General features: G+C 52.5%; 8 protein-coding genes across 8 annotated transcripts; 5 read left to right on the forward strand and 3 right to left on the reverse strand.

The window, feature by feature from the left end:
- The first annotated feature begins 1,412 nt into the window (after positions 1-1,412).
- On the forward strand, positions 1,413-3,177 carry SEPMUDRAFT_146017 (uncharacterized protein). Its single transcript, XM_016903401.1, has one exon. The coding sequence runs from the start codon at positions 1,532-1,534 to the stop codon at positions 2,741-2,743; it is 1,212 nt and encodes a 403-aa protein (XP_016765006.1). The 5' UTR covers positions 1,413-1,531; the 3' UTR covers positions 2,744-3,177.
- Positions 3,178-3,187: 10 nt separating this feature from the next.
- SEPMUDRAFT_146018 (DNA-directed polymerase kappa) lies at positions 3,188-5,496 on the reverse strand. Its single transcript, XM_016903402.1, has 3 exons — positions 4,958-5,496; positions 4,808-4,866; positions 3,188-4,742 (listed from the first exon to the last, which is right to left on the reverse strand). Exons 1-3 carry the CDS (start codon positions 5,386-5,388, stop codon positions 3,250-3,252), a joined length of 1,983 nt encoding a protein of 660 aa, XP_016765007.1. The 5' UTR covers positions 5,389-5,496; the 3' UTR covers positions 3,188-3,249.
- A 185-nt stretch (positions 5,497-5,681) lies between these two features.
- On the forward strand, positions 5,682-8,548 carry SEPMUDRAFT_146019 (uncharacterized protein). Its single transcript, XM_016903403.1, has one exon. It carries the CDS (start codon positions 5,981-5,983, stop codon positions 8,024-8,026), a length of 2,046 nt encoding a protein of 681 aa, XP_016765008.1. The 5' UTR covers positions 5,682-5,980; the 3' UTR covers positions 8,027-8,548.
- A 411-nt stretch (positions 8,549-8,959) lies between these two features.
- SEPMUDRAFT_146020 (alpha/beta-hydrolase) lies at positions 8,960-10,773 on the forward strand. Its single transcript, XM_016903404.1, has one exon. It carries the CDS (start codon positions 9,060-9,062, stop codon positions 10,500-10,502), a length of 1,443 nt encoding a protein of 480 aa, XP_016765009.1. The 5' UTR covers positions 8,960-9,059; the 3' UTR covers positions 10,503-10,773.
- Positions 10,774-10,979: 206 nt separating this feature from the next.
- SEPMUDRAFT_146022 (MFS general substrate transporter) lies at positions 10,980-13,015 on the reverse strand. Its single transcript, XM_016903405.1, has one exon. The coding sequence runs from the start codon at positions 12,890-12,892 to the stop codon at positions 11,105-11,107; it is 1,788 nt and encodes a 595-aa protein (XP_016765010.1). The 5' UTR covers positions 12,893-13,015; the 3' UTR covers positions 10,980-11,104.
- A 61-nt stretch (positions 13,016-13,076) lies between these two features.
- SEPMUDRAFT_152996 (uncharacterized protein) lies at positions 13,077-14,139 on the reverse strand (the record flags this gene model as incomplete). The annotated part of the gene is made up of 1 exon (XM_016907495.1): positions 13,077-14,139. One exon carries the CDS (start codon positions 14,137-14,139, stop codon positions 13,495-13,497), a length of 645 nt encoding a protein of 214 aa, XP_016765011.1. The 3' UTR covers positions 13,077-13,494.
- A 617-nt stretch (positions 14,140-14,756) lies between these two features.
- SEPMUDRAFT_146023 (uncharacterized protein) lies at positions 14,757-15,820 on the forward strand. The gene has a single exon (XM_016903406.1). It carries the CDS (start codon positions 14,875-14,877, stop codon positions 15,778-15,780), a length of 906 nt encoding a protein of 301 aa, XP_016765012.1. The 5' UTR covers positions 14,757-14,874; the 3' UTR covers positions 15,781-15,820.
- Positions 15,821-19,004: 3,184 nt separating this feature from the next.
- SEPMUDRAFT_146025 (uncharacterized protein) lies at positions 19,005-21,290 on the forward strand. The gene is made up of 3 exons (XM_016903407.1): positions 19,005-19,543; positions 19,640-20,142; positions 20,229-21,290. The coding sequence occupies exons 1-3, from the start codon at positions 19,529-19,531 to the stop codon at positions 20,899-20,901; spliced, it is 1,191 nt and encodes a 396-aa protein (XP_016765013.1). The 5' UTR covers positions 19,005-19,528; the 3' UTR covers positions 20,902-21,290.
- Positions 21,291-21,525: the final 235 nt, after the last annotated feature.

Below are 21,525 nucleotides of genomic sequence, written 5' to 3' on the forward strand. Positions count from 1 at the left end.
TTCTATGTGTATACGTGTACATACATGTATATATATACACTACTGAGGTCGTACTTTCAATCCATAATACCTAATAAGTAGTCTGCTATCACCATCCATCCTCCAAGGAAGAATAATGAGTTGCCCCCTGTCATACCACCATCTATTCGCACCGAGTCTTTTGCGGTAGAGATCTATTTTGGACACTGGGTGGCCTCTTAGCGACCCTGTAGGTCGTGCTCGAGTGATGAGACTATGCTGTTCGTGGAAGGTGAGATATGCAGGAACATCGGCCGGTCTAGATCTTGGCATTCGACACGAGGCTAAATATAGGACGGGAAGATCAGATCTCTCTCTCTCTTTCACCGTGTGAATCTGTGACAAGCTACACGAAGGCCCGGAAGGATCGACCGCCTTTTTTTTGTCTCACACTTATTATCTATCACACACATTATTGATTACTCATATAGGTATGCACAAATCGACATTAGATCGGGGGTCGTCTCGTGACTCTCGTCTATGTGAAAATCAGCAAGCAAGAGGAAAAAAAAATAACCAACACTACCAGGAGGTACATATATCCCTACACCGGAGTTGAGACCTGCGGGTTGGTTTACGGCTCGACTTTCTTTACAGGCATAGACATCGCTAAGGTACAGTTGTCAGTAGCTCCTGTACACTGTTGGGTGATAAGCGCCGTAAATACCGAGTACGGCAATAATTCAATGCGCTTAACGGCCAGGGGAGGGGAGAGGAGGGGGGTGCGCTTAGCCCTAAAGAGTAGGGGAGGCCTCGACGTCCGGTGTATCTAGGATAAGCCTGTGAGCCCGCCTGCGAATCGTGGTGGGTAAGGTTGTTGGTTTACATACGTTGTACGGTTGTACGATCAGAAAAGGTACCGGATAGTGGATACTTTTATCCCCGGCGGCACAATACACTTACACTGTAGGTAGGAGGTACCAAGTACTTTTGATTGTACAACGGTGGGAACTTCGCCCGGAATACGAGCACTGCCTCGTTTTCCCATTTGGTTCTTGTTTGCTTTTGTGTTACTGCGTCGGAGATGTGCGTCTTGTGCCTAGTCGGGCAATCATCATCCATGGTGAAATTCCACATGGAGGTCGAACTAGAACACCGGGGATACAGATAGATCATGGTGGTCTCGGCCGGTCGCAAAACTCAATATATGCTCCATCCTCGGATCCTCTAGGGCTAAACCAGTTCTAAGTTAGAGCTCTCTCTCTCTCTCGCCGCTCGCGCGAGCAATCAGAGACCAGAATAGAATTCAGGACTGGACTTCTGGTGTTTCTGGTCGTAGTTCACCAGAGGCGGTATGCCCATGTTGATTTATACCCAGTGCCACAGGACAGGCCATGTGAGGTAGTATCGTTTGCGCGCTAGTTCCACTGTCGGCGGAGCAGCGCTGAGAGAGAGACACACACTCTCTTGTCCTTCTCTCATTCTTCTTCTCCTTCTTCTGCTTCTTCTACCCATCTTCTTCTTCCACTATGGCCTCTCCATGAGCTCGCGGCAGTGAGTGACCAGCGCTGCCATGATGCACGGTGCATGTCATGGACAAGGACACGTCGATGTACCCATAGAAGAAGTAAGGCACCACGAGTCCGAGAAGCACTCTGGCGCGCCGGTGTTCGCCTGGGTAGACGCATCAAGCTATAAGTACATGGACCACCACCGTAGGACTGCGGAAGACGAGCAGCGTCAGCAACAACAAATCCGAGCACGATCACAGACCCGATCACCACGCCAATGGCAGGAAGTGCCCGTCTCCTATCGACCACGAGAGTGGCACGACTACTCGGAAGAAGTATTGCCTGCTCGCACATTGACGCCACCACAAAATGTACCACCGTTTCGACAGTTCCAGCGACAGTTGGGACAGCCTATCCAGCCTCTTCGACCGTGGAAGCGGCCAGTCGCACTCGCGAGTACTCCTAGTCTGCAGCAGTACGAAGCGCATGCGAGCCACATCAATCCTGCATTGCTCTATCCACAATTGAGTCCCTACGATGGGGAAACCACCAGTACCGTGCTGCTAGACGAGCCTCGACAGCATCTGAGATCCGTCAGCCAGCCGAACACGCCGAGCTTTATGGCGATTCGTACCCACTCTGAGGAACCAGACGAGTACTCATTGATAGCACCGGCGTTCCCGCCCTCGAGGATCACACCACCTCGCAGTTTGGCAGCCACCACAGAAGCGCCCTTCACCGACGATGAAGAATTCCATCTGTTTGTGCAGGCCACTGCAGGACTAGGACCCGAGCAACATCTGCGCGACTCTCCAACAACCGTACCTTCTTCCGACCACCAAGGCCCGAGACGAGACACCATGCAGTATAGTAATAATCATAATCATAGACAACACCAACAACAACAGTGGGATCCTCCATCTTCTCTCGTCTCTCCCATCCACACAGAACAAACTCCCACCACTCTCCGAGCCCTACAACACCTCGCACAAATGCCCCAACAACAAGCACCAACAAACACCACCACCTTCACTCTCCCTCGCCGGCCGACCCCTCACCGAGTGGTGACGGACCCGATCCACGCCTCCGACGGCGGCCTCGATCTGTGGATGGAGCCTCCGAGTGCAGACCACGAAGACGCCGTGAGTCCTCTCGAAGAGGACGAATTGCCCGGATATGCCGAGAGTCAGGCACAAGCGCAGGCGGTGCAGGCCGAAGGGGCGAGGAGGAGAGCGCAAGAGTTGGCGAGAAGATGGCAGCAGGCTCATGAATGATAGAACCATGAAACAGAACAAAGGGCTTCAAGAGGAGTTGAGTTGAGAGTTGGGGGAGGTGGCATGTCGAATCATCCCTTGATGCCTTGGACGGAAAGGAAGGAAGGAAGGGAAGGAAGGAAGGAAGGAAAGAAGGAAAGAAGGGATGGAAGGAAGAAAGGGAAGGAAGAAGAGTGTATATGAAGACCTATCTTACCCACTGATGTGCCATGCATGGATATAAAATTCTCTGTCTACCTACATGTACCTCATGCATGGGATATGCGGATTGTCCTGGCGATTGGACCTACCTACCATGTACCTCCTCTCGAATGAAGAGCAGACGAAGCAAATCATACTATATAGGTATGGAATGAGAGACCAGCAGCGACAGCGACAGCATCAGCATGTATATACATCTCACGAACTCATAGCCGAAGGGAAGAAAGAAAGAAAGGACAATGATTGGCTTCAAATTCCAGCAGTCGGTTCTTTCTTCTTTCTACCTATACCTGGGGTATTGATCATCAGGTGAAGAAAGACGTCTTGGATCTCTTTTCCCCGCTACTCTTCTCGCTCTTGGTAACGGCAGCAGGTCTCCCTCGTTTCTTCGCCGTGCTCGCTTGCGACAAGGGCGGTGCGCTTTTTCTCTCCGGCGTCGACGAACCCTGCTGGACAATCTCCTTGATGGTCTGCCGCGAGAGACACCCATCGATATGCTCGTTGAACTTCCTCTCATCAACGACTTGCGGCAGAGAGCAAATGGGACAGTTCCATTGCTCAATCCGCTTCTTCGGCGGGCTGGCTTCTGCTTCCTTCTGAGATTCTGCTTCAAGAAGTGCACGCCAAGCGAAGCCGTTTCCGTAGCGAGTGTAGTCGTTCCCCACGCCGATGCCTTTGGATTGTAGGAATGTCTTGGCATCGTCGGGAGGCGGGTCTTTTGACGCCCTCTCCGCATATTCTTGGGAGAGCTGTTCGAGATCGCGTAAGTCCTGCTGGCGTTCTTCACGCGCCGCATCCTCAAACTCCGCATCGGGCCATTTCTGCCAGCCGTCTTCGTCAAGCTCAACTCCAGACTTACTGTCCTGCGGAGGGTTGGGGGTATTGAGTTGTCGCGCCCGACCGAAGAAATCGAGATCGGCCTTTTTCATTGAAACGAGATGTGTACAACGCAGGCCCATCAGTCGGAGCTTCATTCCCGGATACTCCTTCTCCAGTTTCTGCAACATGGGAAGACTGTAGTTATACAGCTCATCGGCGGTGAAGACTGCTTTGGGCGGTTGTACTTGCCTTGTGAAGACTTCGTACGTATGCAGCTTGACCTTTAGACAGAGCGTTCGTCCCTTGAACTCGGTTCGCTTGAGGTCCTCTTCGAGTGATTCCGCGGTACGCCTTAGCTTGTCGCGGAGCTCCTGCGGGTCGGACATGTCGTGAAACGTGCTTTCCGTGCCCACGCTTCTGCGAGCATGCTCTTCGGCCGGCTTGACATCAGTTCGTCCAAGACCAAGATACACGCCCATCAAGAATTCAAACGCCTTTTCGCCAAAGAGTCGATTAATGTATTGGCGATGGGAGTATATGTCGCCACATGTCTTGACCCCAATGGCATCCAGTTCTCGTTCTAGCACGCGTCCAATGCCGTTTACCTTGCGCGTTGGCAAGTCTCGCATGAAGCTCAATATTGTGGTCCTCTCCGAAGGAAGTTTGAATTGTCCGTTCGGCTTATTCTTGTTGCTGCAAATCTTTGCCAGCTTGGCATTGGCTGCGATGCCAGCCGAGATTGTGATTTTGGTCTCTTGGAACACCTGTTCTCGCATCTGGCTAACAGCATCTTCTGGGTCCATGTTGTGATCTTGGCAATATTTCGTGATGTTCAAATAGGCTTCGTCGATCGATGCACTTTCGAAGCGTGGGTCGTACTGCTCGAGAACAGCGCGAACTTGCCTGGCTTTGGCAGTATACTTCTCAAAATTGAGTGGGACATGAATGAGCTGGGGGCACAGCTTGTCGGCCACAAAGCCTGCAGGAAGACAGAAACAGTGATTAGTAGGATACAAGCACGCGTGAAGCCGGAATTTCACGTACCTGCCATGCCACTTCTACAGCCATACTTTCTGGCCTCGTAGTTGCATGTGGTAAGCACGCTGAGACACCAAAAGAGGTCCGAGGTCAGCAGATGTCGTGGATTTGCCAAGCGATTAAGCTAAAGGCAGAGTGGGAAGCGTCAGAGCTTACCCTTTGCCGACCGCGAAGGGCACGTTCTTGAGGTCGGGATTGTCCAGCTCCTCGACGGCGGCGTAGAAGGCGTCGCAGTCAATGTGCACGAGAGTCTGCGACAGGTCGCGCTTGCACTCGAGCTCTGCGATGTAGTCGTCCGCCCTTTTCATCTCTTTCTTCAGGCCGCCTTGGATCTCGATGCGCTGCAGCTCCCGCTTCTTGGCCAGGAGGCTGTTGATCTTGAGCGTGAGCGTCTTGTCCCGGTTCTCCTCGTTGGCGAAGTACTTGCTGCCTTTGCTGGCCTGGTAGATGATTTCCGACACCGCTGTCTGGTCCACGCCGTCCTGGCCCGACTTGGTGAGCGACGGCCCCAGCAGCGAATATTTCAAAGTGTCGTGCTCATGCTGCTGCTGCTTTCCCTCTTCTTCGCGGTGGCACTCCTCGGCCATCGTGACATGTCTCTCGTCCAAGCATGGACATGGATATGCGTGCGTACGAATTTATGGATGGCGTTTGTTATTTTGATCCCGGACAGGCTCCGGCATACCATTCATGATACAGGTACAAGTACCTTGAAGGAGGTAGGTATGTAGGATGGAGAGAGACGCGAAGTTCCAGGCGTGGGACCGTGGGTGACGTGACGGCCCGGGCAGTGACGCGATGTCGGCTCCGGGTCCCCTGTCACCGATTGTTTATCTCATTTGTGTGCGCTTGTGCTGTGCTTTGACAACCAGATCCAGAACCGCGTTTCACTAGATTGGGACCGTTACGACTGACTACATTACCTACGCTCCTACACGAAGGCCCCTATTGTGAAGACGTTGGCTCTTGTGCCTGGGCCGCCAGTACCACATCCCAGTCCACGTTCAACCTCCACCACGACGACGACGACCTCGACTTCCCCCCGACCATCACCACACCGCCTCCTACATGTCACCGCCGACGCAAGCACTGGGCTAGAAGGCGCCGACGCGGTCACGCTTCAGCCCACTTCGTGCGGGTGAAGGAGTGAATGGCAGCGAGCGATGGTGGTCATCTACAATGTCGACCGACCGTACTAACCGCCCACTCAAGCCCACACTTGCTTCCACCAGGACTGCTGCCTCTAGGACTCCTCTAACCCCACGCATTGCTGGCAGTGCCGGGACTACGACAGCAGCAACACCCGCACCTGCGAGACCTACTGCGCCCCGAGTTGCAGCGCGAGCGCCGTTGCTATCACCACGGATCAGGGCACAGGAAAACACCCCAGCAAAGGATACTGCCCGAAATGGCAACATCACACCACGATCGTCCGCGAGAAAGTCGAGAATCGGAACGAACAGTGGGTCCACCTCTCCTGCGAATGACGATGCTCCGAGTGATGCCAGGTCGCGAAACACAACAGGACATGGTGATGCGGCAGCAGGAAGAAACAGCACTGTCAGTGGTTTGAGTCTGGGACCAAGTCTTGGTGTGCCGAGCAGAACGCGAGCGAGTAAGCCGAGTAGTGTTGCGGGTGACAATAAACTGCGGGTTGGTCGTTCACCTCCACTGGCACGCTCCCCAGGCGTCGCAGACTCTGGACAGTCTGGTGACAGCGATAGCTTTGAGAAACGCTTCTTTCATGCTAGCGACGCGAAGAAGCAGGAGCTTCCGCCCAAGAGACCAGAGCCGAAGAAAACGCCGAGCTTTTTCTATGCAGATGGCCATCAGGACCAGAAGTCTAACCCACCAAAATCGTCCTCACCAGTGCTGTCTGCTGTGGGTGAGAAGCGTTCGCCTGGGCTTTTCTTCAAGGCAGAATCAAATCCTTTAAAGAGTCCCACAATGCTCTCTCCCGCGTTCAATCAATCCTCTGCCAGTCTGTCGTACTTTCCGCCCACGGGGGCTCTCTCTCCATTGAGGTCACCATCGCCTAGCAAGGAAAACATACATTTATCTTATAGGAAGGGTGCATCTCAAATTTTTGGGATGCGATCAACGCCGAGACCGCAACCATCCACTCCCGATGTCAACTCTGCGCCTATGTTCCAGGAGCCACGACATCCGGGTACACTAATGATGCACCGCAAGTCATCGAGCCTGTCTTCCATCAATTCTGGCAACGAACAATTGCGGCGGCGGTCCAACACAGCGCTCGAAGTATCAGTACCAAGTTCGACATTGACCCAAGAGATTCTTCCGACTACCATGTCCCAGATGACAAGTCCAGTTATCGGAATGCCACCGAACGATACATCCTGGACACCGTCAGCTGTCGTTGGCTCTCCTTCAGAGTCGGCGTTGAGTCCTACCAAGACTGTAACGCAACTAGCAGCCGATGCTCGACGCGAGCGCAAGGTGCTTGACCTCGAGATATCCAATAGTTCACTCCTCGCGATCAACTCTAGTTTGGAGAGGGAATTGCGTAGACAAAAGGCAGAATTAAAGCGTTTTCGGCGACTTTCCCGTGCCGGTCGCTTGTCGTCGGCAACACATAAACTACCACGAAGTGTCTCTGGCGAACTTGAGACTCTCGGTGAGGAGGACGATGACGAAGATGTGCATAGCATGCCACCTGGCTGGGACGAGGACGACGAGAGTGAGTCAGAAGAAGAGGACAGCCTGATCAGTAGCAGCGAGACACGTTCACCTGCCGCAACAAGTGAACGCCTTGCCAAGGACGAGAAGCGTTTGAAGGTTGACCTAGAACGGCATCGAGAGTTACTGGTACAGAGCCAGGCAATGAATCTGAGCTTGAAACGATGCATGTATGCGACAGATGAAATGATCCGTGATGGGAGAAAGGCTCTGGAATACCATGTCCGAGTTTCCGACGTCAAGCTTGGAGGGCGCATCTTGGACCAGGAGGAGGATGATGATGAAACGCAGGATCTTACCATTGACGATGAAGTGGACGAGAACCACGAGGATGGTGTAGAGAATGCCAAAGGATTGCTCGACGTGTGGCGAGGCGTTGGTCGGCCGACGTTCGAAGGCAGCGAAGGCTCTGGGCGTGACTCAGGCATTGAAGTCGACAAGTCCTACGGGTTCGTATCGGCCAGATACTCCAACGCATCGAATACGACTGCAGATTCTGGACGACCGCCCGAGCATGTGAGCTAGAAGCTGGCATACGAGACGTACCCGAATCTGGCCCTTGCACGTGCAAGCAAGACCCAAAGCAGTAGCAGCACCACGTAAGACGCCAGGAACTATTGCTCCGCTGCACGCCGGGACGGGCGAGCATTCGCATAGCTTGCCGCCATCGCGGGAGGCTTGGAGCGCCCTCGCGAATGGATGCCTCGTTGCTGAGGATGTGTCAGCTATGCCGGCAAATCGCATCTTCCTCTCGTTTGCCAAGGAGCCCATCGGTGGCAGCTCTGAGCACAGAGGGTTGACGGTGGTTCCTGATGATCATGTTTGACTTTTGGCCTGTGCGCAGCTGGTACCTGCATCGTTGCTTTTAAGCTTGTTTTGTTGTACATATGTTTGCGTGATGATACCCACCCATATCGCTTCGGTTTCTTTTGTTCGGCGGCCATGAGGCGTTGGTGTCTGCGATACCCATAATGCTGCGTTCGTTGTGTGTTTGTGTGTGTGTGCGAGAAGTTCTGTGATATAGACTCCACTCCAATCGAAACCGTCCACTTTTGTCCGCAGGATCAATCAATTGAACGAAGAATGTCTCAGTCGAACCAGAGATGGAGCCATGTCTGGCATGAGCCACTTGGTAGACATATACTTCCGTCGTGGCCCAAAGAGGCAGAAGTCCACCTCATGTTTCGGCGCCGTCCCGCCGTCCCGAGCAGCTCGGCTTCGATCTCGACCAGCTTCCACGCTCCATCACTGACGCACACGCTATCAACTCCTACACAGATCTGAACATCGCGGCCACAAGCGTCTCCTTTCCCTGGGGGCGGAAGAAGCGAAGCGAAGCCCAGCGCAGCGCAGCATCTGGAGAGGGGAAGGGGTTCGAATAGGATAGTGTCCGCCCCAGCAGAGAGAGATAAGTATAGCATGCGGTCCTCTGTGTTCTGCGCTCTCTTTCGCACGTTTGTGCCGTGAGAACGACAGTCTTCGCCATTGCATCGAGCATACAGCACTTATCTCATCAGACTCCGGTGGCCTTCTCCCTAGACAAAGCATAGCAGCAACTATGGGCTTCCCACCTCCCGCCCGACGCGGGAAATTTAACAAGAATTTGTACATCGCACTCAGTGCCCCAGCAATCGCGTATCTCACGGCCAAGCTCATATACAACATATATAAAGTCACCACGTCCGATGGAATCCCCCAGAGACCACCGGTGTTGAAGGCGCCTTCGACCAAGCTCCTGACTGCAGAGCAATACGATCAGATACCTTATCCGCCTGATGCCCTTCCAGGAGGCCGCAACGTCTCAACGCCACATGGCAACATTCGAGTCTACGAATGGGGGCCCGAAGATGGACGCAAGGTGCTCTTCGTACATGGCATTAGCACTCCGTGTATCGCGCTTTCACGAGTGGCTGGCAAACTGGCCAAAAGAGGCTGCAGAGTCATGCTGTTTGATCTTCCCGGCAGAGGCTACTCCGATTGTCCCGATACCAATCTGTATCCCCAGGACATCACCCTCTTTTCGAGCTGCATCCTTGCTGTCGTCTCTAGCTCCCGACTGCCCTGGACGGCCAGTGGTTTCACTCTAGCAGGCTACAGTCTTGGAGGAGGAATTGCCGCGGCCTTTACAGCATACTACCCTGATTTGGTGGAAAGCCTTGTTCTGATTGCCCCTGGAGGTCTCCTTCGACCCACTCGATTGAGTCTCAGCAGCAAAATTCTCTACTCGGGTCTCCTCGCAGACAAGATTGTGAACTATTTCGTCGGCCTTCGCCTACGAGTGAGCACACCGAAGCCCAAACCCACCACCAAGCCTCTCCGCTCCAGAATCCAAGATCTGAAAAAGTTCGACTGGACCCAAGTGCCCCACAGTTCTAAACGCAGAATCAGCGTCACCGCCGCGCTCCACGCCGAAATGGGCGACTCGGACGATGAGCACGATGACAATGTGGACCCTCACGCCCCGGGCCAAGACAGTCTCTCACCCATCTTCGACGACCGACCCAACATTTCCCCAGCAACCGCCGTCGCCTGGCAAGTCGAAACTCACCCGGGCTTCATCCCCGCCTTTGTCTCCTGCGTCAAGTACGCCCCAATCCACGACGGTCACGCACACTGGAAACTGATCGGGCAGCGCTGCGATGCCGCTCGAGCACATCACATTCGACATCATCAAAACCGACCTCACGATCGCAAACACTCTGTCGCCGACTCGGACAGCTCCTCTTCCACCACCACATCACCATTATCTTCCTCTTCCGACATGGGGGTTGCGCGAATTGGCCTCGACGAGGGCAAAGTCCTACTCTTGCTCGGTCTCAAAGACGTCATCATCATGCCTGAAGAAACCTGTCACGATGCCACCGAGGCCCTGGGAAGGGAGAATTGTGAAGTGGTGAAAATCCGTGGCGGACATGATCTCGTCTTGTCGAATGTGGAGGCGTGCGTGCAAGCTATGATGGGGTTTTGGTTACGGGGTGGAAGAGGTTTGCAGACGAATTGAATTTCTTTTTTTCTTTTTCCTTTGTTTTTCGAGACAGAATAGAATGTTGTTATCCTTGTCTATGCTATTTATGATGGATGGATGGATGGATTCAAACTTGGCGTAGGATGTGATATAGTGTGGACGGCGCAAGTTGGCTTATATAGGTACCTAGATTGCAATATGTTAGGTTTTGGGTGGATTCCTGTTGGATCCCTAGATAGGATAGGAGGAGGAACGCTCTCTGTATTCGTATTATTTCAGGTTGTTATCTTGAAAATTTCTTCTTTTCTCCAGACCCTGAAGGTAAAGAAACCATCATCATCATCATCATCACCATCATCAATCAATCAATGCACAATCTCGAGAGGAGATTTCATGTTCCCGTCGAGCTGATTCTAAGCCCAGAAATCGACATGCGGGCCCTGATATCGGATGACGAGGACTCTTGTCAAGAGAAAGCATCTCAACCCCAATTTGTCTTCGATGAAATCTCTGTCGTTTTTTTCACATGTCTATCAATACCTACCTAGTGGACAAGTCTGTCGATTCCTCATGCTCTATACACACACCTTGCCAACTCCTCGCTAATAGTGTTTCAAATCAATGCATCCATACATGTACTATCGCCGTCTTTCAGGCGAAGATTCGGCATCACTTTCAACATCATCTTCTTCGTCACTCGTGCTCTCGTCCCAACCCTCTGCCTCTAATTTCGCGCTGCGAATGCCCCAGCTCATGAGGAATCCGATGAACGAAATACCTCCAAAGATGCCGAAGGCCATTGCCTCTCCTTTCGGCTGCACGTGAGTGGCAGCAGTAAAGAGAGCACCACTAATGAATGGCCCGATTGCACGCCCACCAGCGCTGAGAGTTTGGGCAAGACCATTCAGTGCGCCCAGAACGGCATGGGAACGCGCGCTGTTCGTGATGAGCAGTAATGCGCTGGTGAGGCCGCCCACAGAGGCCACTGTCTTGATGAGAAGAACTACGCCCAGCTCGATCCAGAGCCATATTTTACCCATTTGAGTCGGGTCATGCGTGCCATTTTGACCGTCTTTGTAGCCGACCCACGGCATCAGCACAAAGGCGAGCACGAAACCTGCTAGTCCTGCTCGGTAGGTGATTTTGTTGCCCATCTTTTCCCGCAGCTTGCCGAAGATGCCGATTTGAAACAGGATCGTGACAAGGCCAGCAAAGGCCAAACTTGTTCCAATCTCTTCTGGCGAGAGATTGCGGCCAGTAGGTGCCTTTGCCTCTGAAAAGATGGGGTAGAGGGAGTTGAAGCTCACGTTTCCAAGCTGGAAAATCAAGTATGAGGCCAGCAGCAGTATGGTATCGCGGTTGAGCACGTCTTTGCGGTCTAGCTCTTCATGATCATGATGGAACAGTGCCGTGGTTTCATCATCTTCATCGTCATCGTCATCGTCATCGTGTTCGTTGTCGCTGTCGTCTTCTGCGGCGGTGCCGTTCGTTTGACTGTAGGAGGAACTCTTAGACGCTCCGCTCTGTCGATTGAGATATGTCGGCCTCGTTGCAGATGTGAACTGCCACAGCCAGGCGAAGAGACTCCCTATCTTTTTCTTGATTGGAAGCTCTTCCGCCGTGTCCAGAGACTCCTGTAAGAAGATAGCAGTCAGGACGAAGTCTATCATTAGTACGCCAGCGGAGAAGAGATTTGGTAGCAAGTATGGATACGGATTGGGCTGGCCTGGCTTGAAGGGATGCTCTCGCATGACAAGCAAGCCCCCCAACAGAGGCCCAGTGATGCCTCCCAGGCCGTAAATGACAGGCAGATAGGTGAAGGCACGACTCTGGTTGGAGCGATCAGTGATCTCGCCCAGACACGTGCTGATAACGCCTTGGTTGCCATTGACCAAGCCCATCAGCAACTGAATCAGTACAGCATGCCACAGTCTCCGGGAGAAACCAAATGCGATGAAGCAGACTGCAGTCAGCAGGGTGCCGGTCAAGACAATGGGTTTTCTGCCCACTCTATCAGACAGCCAGCCCCACAAGAAGTTTGTCGCGAACTGTGCCAGCGCAAACGAAGAAGCTATCAGGCCGACATACAGGCCAATGTCAGCCTCGTCGACCTCGGGAAATGTCGAGGCCATGTCGGGGAGGTATGGCGATATGCTGTTCAGGGCGGTCTGTTCCGCGAGCGCAATGACGGCCAGGATGGCGAGCTGGCCGGTCGGCAAAGGTGTCTCATCATCACTTTGCGAGTCGGAGTCGTGTGAGTCCTGGTCGCTCGAGGGCGGCGGAGGACGGCGGTGTTTCATGTCCTTACTCAAAGGTCGTCGTCCCGCATTCCTCGGCGGAGCGGTGGGAAAAGTGTGATAGTGGTAGGATGAAGTTCGGTGGTGGAGGGATGGCTTTCGCGCCCTGCGATCCGACGCTGACGGCATGCTTGGCCGCGCTTCAAGTGGTTATTATCGCTGGAAGATGTTCGGCCACATTGGGTATGCTGGGATTCCGCTCCCAATTCCAGTCTGAGGAACACGAACACGAACACCAACAACAACACCAACAACAACAACGGGACATTCGAGATGCTACCACAGACTTGGACAAAAAAAAATGGATTCTTAGGTTCTAGAACACAGTACATGTACCTCTTACTCACTGCTGACCATGACGCAGGCGGCTAGATCACTGCTCACTGCTCATGATCCTTCGATCCGCTCCTTGCCCTGCCCCTGCCAATCATCGTCCAGCAGGCTGACTTCACTTTCGAGTCCCATACAGGTAATTGTAGGCGCTTGTACTTGTAGTGGTGAAGACGAGGAGTTGGTGCAGCTAACGTGATCACAGGCCTACCTCCTATTATTGGCGTTCCCTTCCAGGCGGTCGTGATTTTCCCCCAGTGGACTGTGTTTCGCACTTCCAGGCCACATACTCATACTCACCTGGCAGGCTGGCATAGCACCGGCCTCCAACATCCGCATAACCAGAGCAGAATGACATGGTGAATCGCCATCACGCGAAAAAGTACATGTACTGTGTGGACTTAGAAATTTCGAGGCCCTGCTGATCCACTGACTTGATCTTCTCCCATGCGCTTGAGTTCCTCGGTAGGCTTCACCCAGTCTTTTGTTGCGTCCTTGTGCATTGCAGTTCCCAGCCGCTCCAGACACCAATCGAGCAGACTTTCGAGTTCTGCACGGCTCTCGGACTGCAAAGATTCCAATTCCTCTCCCTGATGACCACCGCTGCCAGCGCACTTCTCAATGCGATCCAGAAAGTCTCTGGCCCGTTGCTGACGGGGCACTTTCTGCCCGGCTTCCTCGCCTGGCCTATCTGTCGGGGGTCCCCAGAACTTAGTGAAGCCTTCCCAGTCGCTCACGTTGGAGTACCATGCACGTGCATTATCGTAATCGCCCTCGATACGATGCAAAATGCCATGTACATACATGCTTTCATAGGCGGGCGGCGCCTGCATGTGTCGGACCAGGAAATGTGCTGATGCTAGGTCCTGGTTGAGTAGATGCATAAGAGCTTCGAGCGCAGGGTGCAGGTATTGCGAGGCGATACTATCACTTAGTGAGGCATCGTACGCTTTGCCTGGGTTGAACACGGGTGCCGGGAACGACTTGAGGCGAGCCAAAAGGCGCTCAAAGGGGATTGCAGGTGAAGCTGCATGGATCGAGGCCATTTCTTCGTCCTATTGATTTCTATGAGCCGTCGCTCTGTGAGAGGTTGTCAATACATGTAGGTAGGTAGTCTGGAAAGCATTGGACAATCGTCGATGTGGTTTGGACCACTAACTACATTAAGGTACATAGTCGTGGACGTCATGAGTGTTGCCCATGAAAACGGTGTCTCATCAGATTTCATCTGTGGCTCGTTCCTGGCCATGAGAGTAGAAGGGCAACATGCAAGCGAGAACCACAATGTTGGAACGAACCGCTACAAGTCAAGGACTCAAGGTATATGTACCTGTACTTAGGTACCTCTTACATGTATTGTAGCTCATGTTCTGGCCGCTCCCCTGCAATCAGCAGATGGTGTGGATAACTACATGTGGCATACCGCATACTGCATACATGGTCTGCAGCTGTCTTTTTGTAATCTCGATTCTCTGCAGTTGCGAAATCGAGGAAGAAAAAGCCTGCCAAGAATCTCGTGGCAGGCCATTTGTGTTGCGGAGACACTCCTCGTGTTGTTTGAGTATACAACTATACATCATGAAAGCAACCAGCAGATTTCTAACGTAGATATCTCGCTAACTACATGTACCTAGGCTCGCTAGCCGGCTTGGCTATTCGGCCAGGAAGATGTTCTCTACTAGGTACGGAGATGTTACTCTAAATTGATCGCGCCATCAGCTTCACGTCCGCGAATCCAGCGCCAGGTACATGTACCCGCCTGCAGCCTGCGCAGCGATTCAATGGGCGCCAGCCTCTCAGCCCGTGGCCCCATGTGGACGTCACTTGCTGCAATCCTCGCGATTCTCCTCGTCACTGTCCACCAGCTAGGACAACCTCCAGAGGGATTGAAGCCGAAAGTCTTCGTCTTGGGGCTGTCGAAGACGGGCACCACCTCGATTGGCGATGCTCTGGAGCGATTGGGATATAGACGCTTAGGATGGAGAGACATTCGCAGTCGACATAGCTGTCACACGTGGGCGAATGGCGACCTGTCTGCCCTGGAGGATCTCACCCGATACTACGACGCATTTGAAGATTTGCCTTGGCCGATGGTCTACAGAGAGATGGCCGAGCGCTTCCCGAGCTCCAAGTTCGTGCTGAGCTTGAGAAAAGATGAAGACACATGGTTGCGAAGCATGGACAAGCACATGGGACGCGGCGAGTGGATGCCATATGCACAATTCTTCGGCGCGACCAAGTTTCAGGGCAATGAGGATACCATACGCCAGTCGTATCGGAATCACACTCAGCGCGTCAGGGAATACTTTCAAGATAAACCAGAGCGGTACATGGAGATGATCATTGACGACGGCGACATCAATTGGGATGTGCTCTGTCGAGTTGCGCAATGCCCCGGAGGCAACGTGCCTACAATCAGCTTCCCCAAGTCGAATCCTGCTTCGGCATGGGATATGGGCCTCTTGCAGAAGAGCATCAGCTTCTGCCGGGGATGGACCATCACCAGAATGGAAGAAATACTAGCCAAATACTATTACGAGCGAGATGCGAAGGAGGTCAAGGCACTACTTCGAACATTATGGAAATGTTATGACTTTGTGGAGCGGGCATATACTGAGCTCGAATTCAAGATTGTGGCATGGTTTTCACCCCCTTTGACCACAAGTTCTGACAGGCATATCTCATGACAGATTGGACCACCAGCAGTAGTTCGTCAAATATAATGTAGACTAGATTGCCGAATGACTTGTATCGAGCATTCCAGATTTTTTCTATGCGCATGCGCTTCATTTACTTTTTTTCAAATGATCGTGTCACGATCCCAGATGAAGACCCGTGTCTGCAGAGTCAACTTATTAGCTCTGCACGCATTGAACGCTATCGGCACGGGCATTGCAAAAAGAGCTCGACGCGACGCATTGACGAGTGATTGCGTTACTATAGCGCGGGCGCACCAGAATGATCTACGGAACAACTGAACCTAGGAGGTCAGGTAGGTACCGACAAGTGGCATTATTACCTTAGTACAGACATACATGTATATTTTTTTTATTGTGTGTATGCCACAATTTGGCAACATCACCTAGCTGATATTTTTTTTTTTCTCTCTAGTGAAAACTAATGTCCCTGACGGAAAAATCGGGGCGGAAAGCCTTTTATGTGGAATGTTGAGATAAATAAATCAATAAAATAAAACAGGCTGCGGAGCTGACCGACTGGCTACCTGAATGTACTGTACTTCCGCGTGCCACACACATAACTACCAGGTACCCACCCACATATGAAAAAGTGCACACACACGCAACATCAGCGGCGTACCCTATCGCCTGCTGATTTATTATATATACACATCCATATAGGAATCTCAAAAGCGGAATCGATCATCGCGTCCGCTGATGTCCTGTTTCGGGACGAAATGTGGGTAATAAAAGATGATCAAGCGGGTGATCCACCGCCAAATCGTCGTCGAAGCGAGGGAAGACGGACGGGACGCCTCTTTTTCATTAAGTTGTATACCTAGGTCAATACACTTTTTTAATCATAATTGAATAATAAGTCCCGGTGGAGGAGAATCAGAAGTGGGTGTACGATTCACTTTCTTGTTGTGCTGGCTCTTGGGTTTTTTTTTTTTTGCTTTCCTCAGTACCCTCCGCCTGACTTGCCCGACATGGATGGCTTGCACTCTACTACATTGAGCAAGGCCCCTACATGTATGTATGTTGTACCAATGACCATATTTCCTGCATGTCCATTTTATATTGTCTTTTTGGGACAACAATGTCATCCATCACAGTTCCGAGTTCGTGGAAACTTGCAAAGGCTATCATATAATATAACAAACAATCAAACAATCATAAAAAAACAATTATGCATCCACATAAGAGCTAAGGTATCTCCCCACGTCCGACAGACATTATTTAGTTAGTAAAAAGCCACACCTACACCTACATCTGGGGGGATCTTCGATAGGTACAGACCGTACAGTAAGGTACACGATCATCTGACACGACTTTCCCGGAACGGAAGTGCCTGTTTCTTGTCTCACGGGTCGTGACAGCCGTGGCCCAGGCTTTTAATTTTTTTTTTTTCCCTCCGACTGTTCATCACGACCGTATTATCTGACTCATTGAATTCGGGAATGATGAAATCTGAATCACGCTGACGATTGCGCGTCTCACATTCTGGAGGTATACTTTTTATTTTTTATTTTTACAATTTACCCTCCATCGTGTAAGATGGGGCATGTGAGGTAGGAGGTACCTAGGAAGAAGGATAGACAGATCTCATCATCATCAGGAACAATCAAAAGACCCAGGACTCGGGTGCCGACATTGGCAGACCCATGGAACAAGCAAGCAACGGCGCACGAGGAGCTGATGCACTGCTGCAGGACACCGCTCTTAAACCGCTGATGAGGAACAGCCTACAGGTAAGACTCAAGAGGGTAATAATACATGCAAGTAAGGGACGTGTTTACTTCTTTTTTTTTTTTTTTTTTTTTTTTTTTTTTGGCCTTTGGTCCTTTGTTATTACTCTTTTTGCCTTTTTTTCGCATTTGGAAAAAAAAGGGGGACGAAACATGTCACGCAGAGTTTCGACTGTTCGATCGCGATTGCGCACGAGATAGTTCACACCACTACCAGCACCACCACCAGCCCACCAGCCCACGCAGCCGACCGACATGGAGCGGGCGGTGGGGGAGGGGGGCGATGGGGGAAATTGCATCTGATTTTTGGCAAAACAAAACCCGCAGCCAGACACTGGACAGTGGAGACGCGGCGGAGAGGCGGGCATTGATGATGTGATGGAGAATTGGAGAGTTGGAGAGGCTGCTGCAGTGCAACCACGACGGGATGCTTATTGCTTGAGTTGGAATGATGTGCGCCTTGCGTTGCTGCGCATGAACGAGCGCATGCCATTTTGGTATGCTTGAGCGAAACCCAGGCCCTCTTGGCAAGTTGGCACACACACTCTCTCTACCTAGTCTCTCTCTCTCTCTATTCTTTTCCAAGGTCCGAGTCCGTTCTTTCTGGCCAGGCCAGGTCAGGTCAGGTCAGGTCAGCTCCCGTCGGCGCGCGCTACTTTGTTGGTACTGATGCAGGCGATGAGCGGATCGTCGCGCGACTGGCAGCTGATACAGTGATACTGTACCAATGACCGCCCTGGGAGCCTTTTTGTGGCCTGGCCTGCCTGTCTGCCCGCCCGTCCTGCCTTGGCCCTTGCTGCCGGCTCGCGCGCAACGCGCTCGTCCGACAAAATTAGGTACCTATTACACAATTTACAGTATTATTTTTATTATTTTTATGATTTTACCTGTACTCCTGTGGTAGGTAGGTCTTGATTATTGTCAATGTTGGTCGCCCTTTGTTGCGCTTCGTGTAACGTGTTTGATTGATCTTTTTTCTTTGACTCCCGTCTTGATGAACGAGCACATCCGAAGCACACCTACCTACTCTCACGCCGTCCCGCGATCCACATCTCATCACCACCAGTGGGCGCTGTTGGACATGATTGATGATTTTGATTATTCTTATTATTCCTCTTATTATCTGTGACTCTGTCCCCTCATCCTTCATTAATTACAGGACGGCGGGCAGTATTTGCCAATGACCCAGGAATTCACTGACTCCAACTTTAATCCGCGATCCTTGGTTGACCGTGCCCCGCACGCGCGCACGCATGCACCTACGCACGCACGCTACCTTACCGTACCCTCTACTCTTGACCCAGTCCTACCCTTTCCCTACCGCTACCGCTGGAGGTACCGCTGGAGGTACCGCTACCGCTACCGCTACCCTACCCTACCCTTCTCCTCAGTTGACGAGGGTTGTTGTTTCTGGACTCTACTGAGGTACCTGGTGAGGCAATCGGTGCTTCTTGCATTGTTGCCCACTCCTCTTGCTGCTTGATTGCCTGCTTGCCCGGCCAGCACATTATTATTATTATTATTCGTCCTTTTGTGGAACATCTGCCTCACACACACCAAGAGAGAGAGAGACATTGCCCGTACACACACACACACGCACACGCACACACACACACCCAACGCCCACTCCACTCTCCACTACACCCAGCCCAGCCCGCCAATCCCAGTCCCGTTTACCTGCTTGCACTCAACGCTTCCGGCCGCCGGACCACACTCCATCGACGTCTCGAGGACGGCTTCTTCTTCGACTGCCTGCTGCTACTGTCAGCGGGTGTCGCAGCATCAGCCGAGTGGCGAAGTGAGCGAGTTGTTGGCCGAGTCAGGCAATCCTGCATCTCTCCGAGACACGTCTTGGAAATCACGGACGGCGCTGCCTATCCGTGATCGCTGGACTGCTTGACCATCGCTGGCCTCTTTTTTTGGCGGGCGTATTATTGTTCGTCCTGCCTGTACATCAGACCGAATACATCCTCCACCACCACTGCCCATTCACTTGACCCTCCTCTGTTATGACTGCTGCAAAGGTTCGCTTCCCTCCCCTCCCTGGCCGCCGTCACTACCGCAGGGTGGCACGGGCGTGTCTTGTCGGCGAAGACTACTAACGCCGGCTGCGTTCCTAGGAAGTCGCCATGTCGCGTCCCGCGGGACAGAATCGCCTTTCCGTGGGCTCGCCTGCGAACAGCCTGCCCACACGCAACTCGTATAGCCGCACGCACTCGCACACCCCGTCGCTGAACGCCGTAAACCCCACCAACCGCATCAACCGGCGCAAGAGCTCGACGTTCTCAAGGCCTGCCATCAATGGGGCTGCCTTGGACAATGCCGTGGCCGAAGGCGCCATGGTCAATCGCCGCAGCTCCATGTCGAAATCCGCCCTTGCATCGATGAGCAATGCAGCTCAACCGAGCAGCTTGCCCCAGCACGCTTCCGTACCAGAGGAGGTGGCTGTGGTAGACGGGCCTTCCCTTTCCTCCTTCCCGAACAGCGAAAAGCCTAAAGCCAAGATGCGAAGAGCTAGCGACGGTGCGCGTCTGAGCAAGAAGGACAAGGCTGCCACGGGGGAGCTCAAGTGTGAGCATTGCGGCAAGGCATATAAACACGGCAGCTGCTTGACGAAGCATCTGTAAGTCTAGAGTGTGACGAGACGACAATCACGATGAATGGAATGCTGGCAGCAAGAGGTCTATTGCTAACCTCTCTGCCTTGTAGCTGGGAGCACACGCCTCAGTGGCAGGTCACCTCGAAGCTGCTCATCTCCAAGCACCAGCAAGTCCAGCTGCTTGAAGCCGCCTCTGTGCTTGTTGCCATGAATCAAGACGCCAAAGAGGGCCATGACAGCGACGATTCGTCCTCTCCAGCTGCTTCTGGTTCCTCGGACACGCGCGACGAGGACCTGAGCTCCAACGAGACCACGCCTCCACCGCAAAGGGATGAGGAACATAAGCGCTTCAGCGGCAATAGTAGTTTATACTCGCGTTCGTATCAGTCGGTGTTCTCGAACGGCAGTGCGCCGAATGGAGACCACGGCTTCTCGCACCACCGACAGTGGAGCGCCTCCACCAATAGCAGGCCAATGACGGCGAACACCTCGATTGCGGAAAGCTATTTCGGCGACGAAGATCCCCAAGACCTGGCGGCCGCTGTGGGCCTGCTGAGCTGCAGCTATGGCACGCCTATAAGTGGTCCGACAGGCATAGGCTATGATGTTCCTCCAGTTCCCCCACTCCCAGCCAAATACCAGACTCACACGACCAAATTCAACTCCAACTACCGCAATCAGGGCGATGTGGAGATGGAAGACGACGAAGATTCTGATGACGAACCTCATAATGGCCGGCACGACGAGACGGAATACGGCATGTTTGGCAACATGGATGCATAATTTTTTGGTCCACAGTGTCGATGACAAAAATGACAACGACAACAACGACAATATATGACAACAACATTCTGAGTAACACATATCCAGTGTCTGATCTAGTGCATTATAGATCGCAGGCTATTGGAAGGAACACGGGGATCAAGGACAATCACGGCGAGGCTCCGCAGGCTCATTCCAGTACCGATGAGCAGAAGGTCTCATTGTTCTTCTGCGAGGTTAAAGCTGGACGAGGTTATCCGAGCGTCGAGCAGCCATTGGCACAGGCAATCTTTTTTTTTTTCTTCGAAGAGTGGCCTACTCTTGCATGTCTTCTTGCAAAGAGCTTAGGAGCAGCAAAGGCAGCTGTAGTTCTAGCAGTGACAACGAATGGAATGAGCACGAATTTTAAAGTAAAGATGAGAAATACCTTGGGTCAGGTAGTGTTAATCTGTACCTCCTAGTTGTTGAGACGTGAAATATTGAATCAAGTCTGAAGCCACCTGCAGGTGTCGATGTTGAGGCTGAAGACCACATGCACCTGGGGCACTCACTGCCGACACCTGACTGCATGATCATGATCATGATCATCATCATCATCATCGTCTCACCACCACCAACCACCACCTCATCATCCTCAACACGTGA

Source organism: Sphaerulina musiva (assembly GCF_000320565.1).
Source record: "Sphaerulina musiva SO2202 unplaced genomic scaffold SEPMUscaffold_1, whole genome shotgun sequence".
In the NCBI taxonomy this organism is placed as follows: domain Eukaryota; kingdom Fungi; phylum Ascomycota; class Dothideomycetes; order Mycosphaerellales; family Mycosphaerellaceae; genus Sphaerulina; species Sphaerulina musiva.

Coding starts and splice junctions, on each gene's coding strand:
- SEPMUDRAFT_146017 (XM_016903401.1), top strand. CDS start 1,532: ATGATGCACGGTGCATGTCATGGACAAGGACACGTCGATGTACCCATA.
- SEPMUDRAFT_146018 (XM_016903402.1), bottom strand. CDS start 5,388: ATGGCCGAGGAGTGCCACCGCGAAGAAGAGGGAAAGCAGCAGCAGCAT. Junction 4,867..4,957: donor CCCTTCGCGGTCGGCAAAGG/GTAAGCTCTGAC, acceptor TTGGTGTCTCAG/CGTGCTTACCACATGCAACT. Junction 4,743..4,807: donor CTGTAGAAGTGGCATGGCAG/GTACGTGAAATT, acceptor GTCTTCCTGCAG/GCTTTGTGGCCGACAAGCTG.
- SEPMUDRAFT_146019 (XM_016903403.1), top strand. CDS start 5,981: ATGTCGACCGACCGTACTAACCGCCCACTCAAGCCCACACTTGCTTCC.
- SEPMUDRAFT_146020 (XM_016903404.1), top strand. CDS start 9,060: ATGGGCTTCCCACCTCCCGCCCGACGCGGGAAATTTAACAAGAATTTG.
- SEPMUDRAFT_146022 (XM_016903405.1), bottom strand. CDS start 12,892: ATGCCGTCAGCGTCGGATCGCAGGGCGCGAAAGCCATCCCTCCACCAC.
- SEPMUDRAFT_146023 (XM_016903406.1), top strand. CDS start 14,875: ATGGGCGCCAGCCTCTCAGCCCGTGGCCCCATGTGGACGTCACTTGCT.
- SEPMUDRAFT_146025 (XM_016903407.1), top strand. Junction 20,143..20,228: donor AGCTGCTTGACGAAGCATCT/GTAAGTCTAGAG, acceptor TCTGCCTTGTAG/CTGGGAGCACACGCCTCAGT.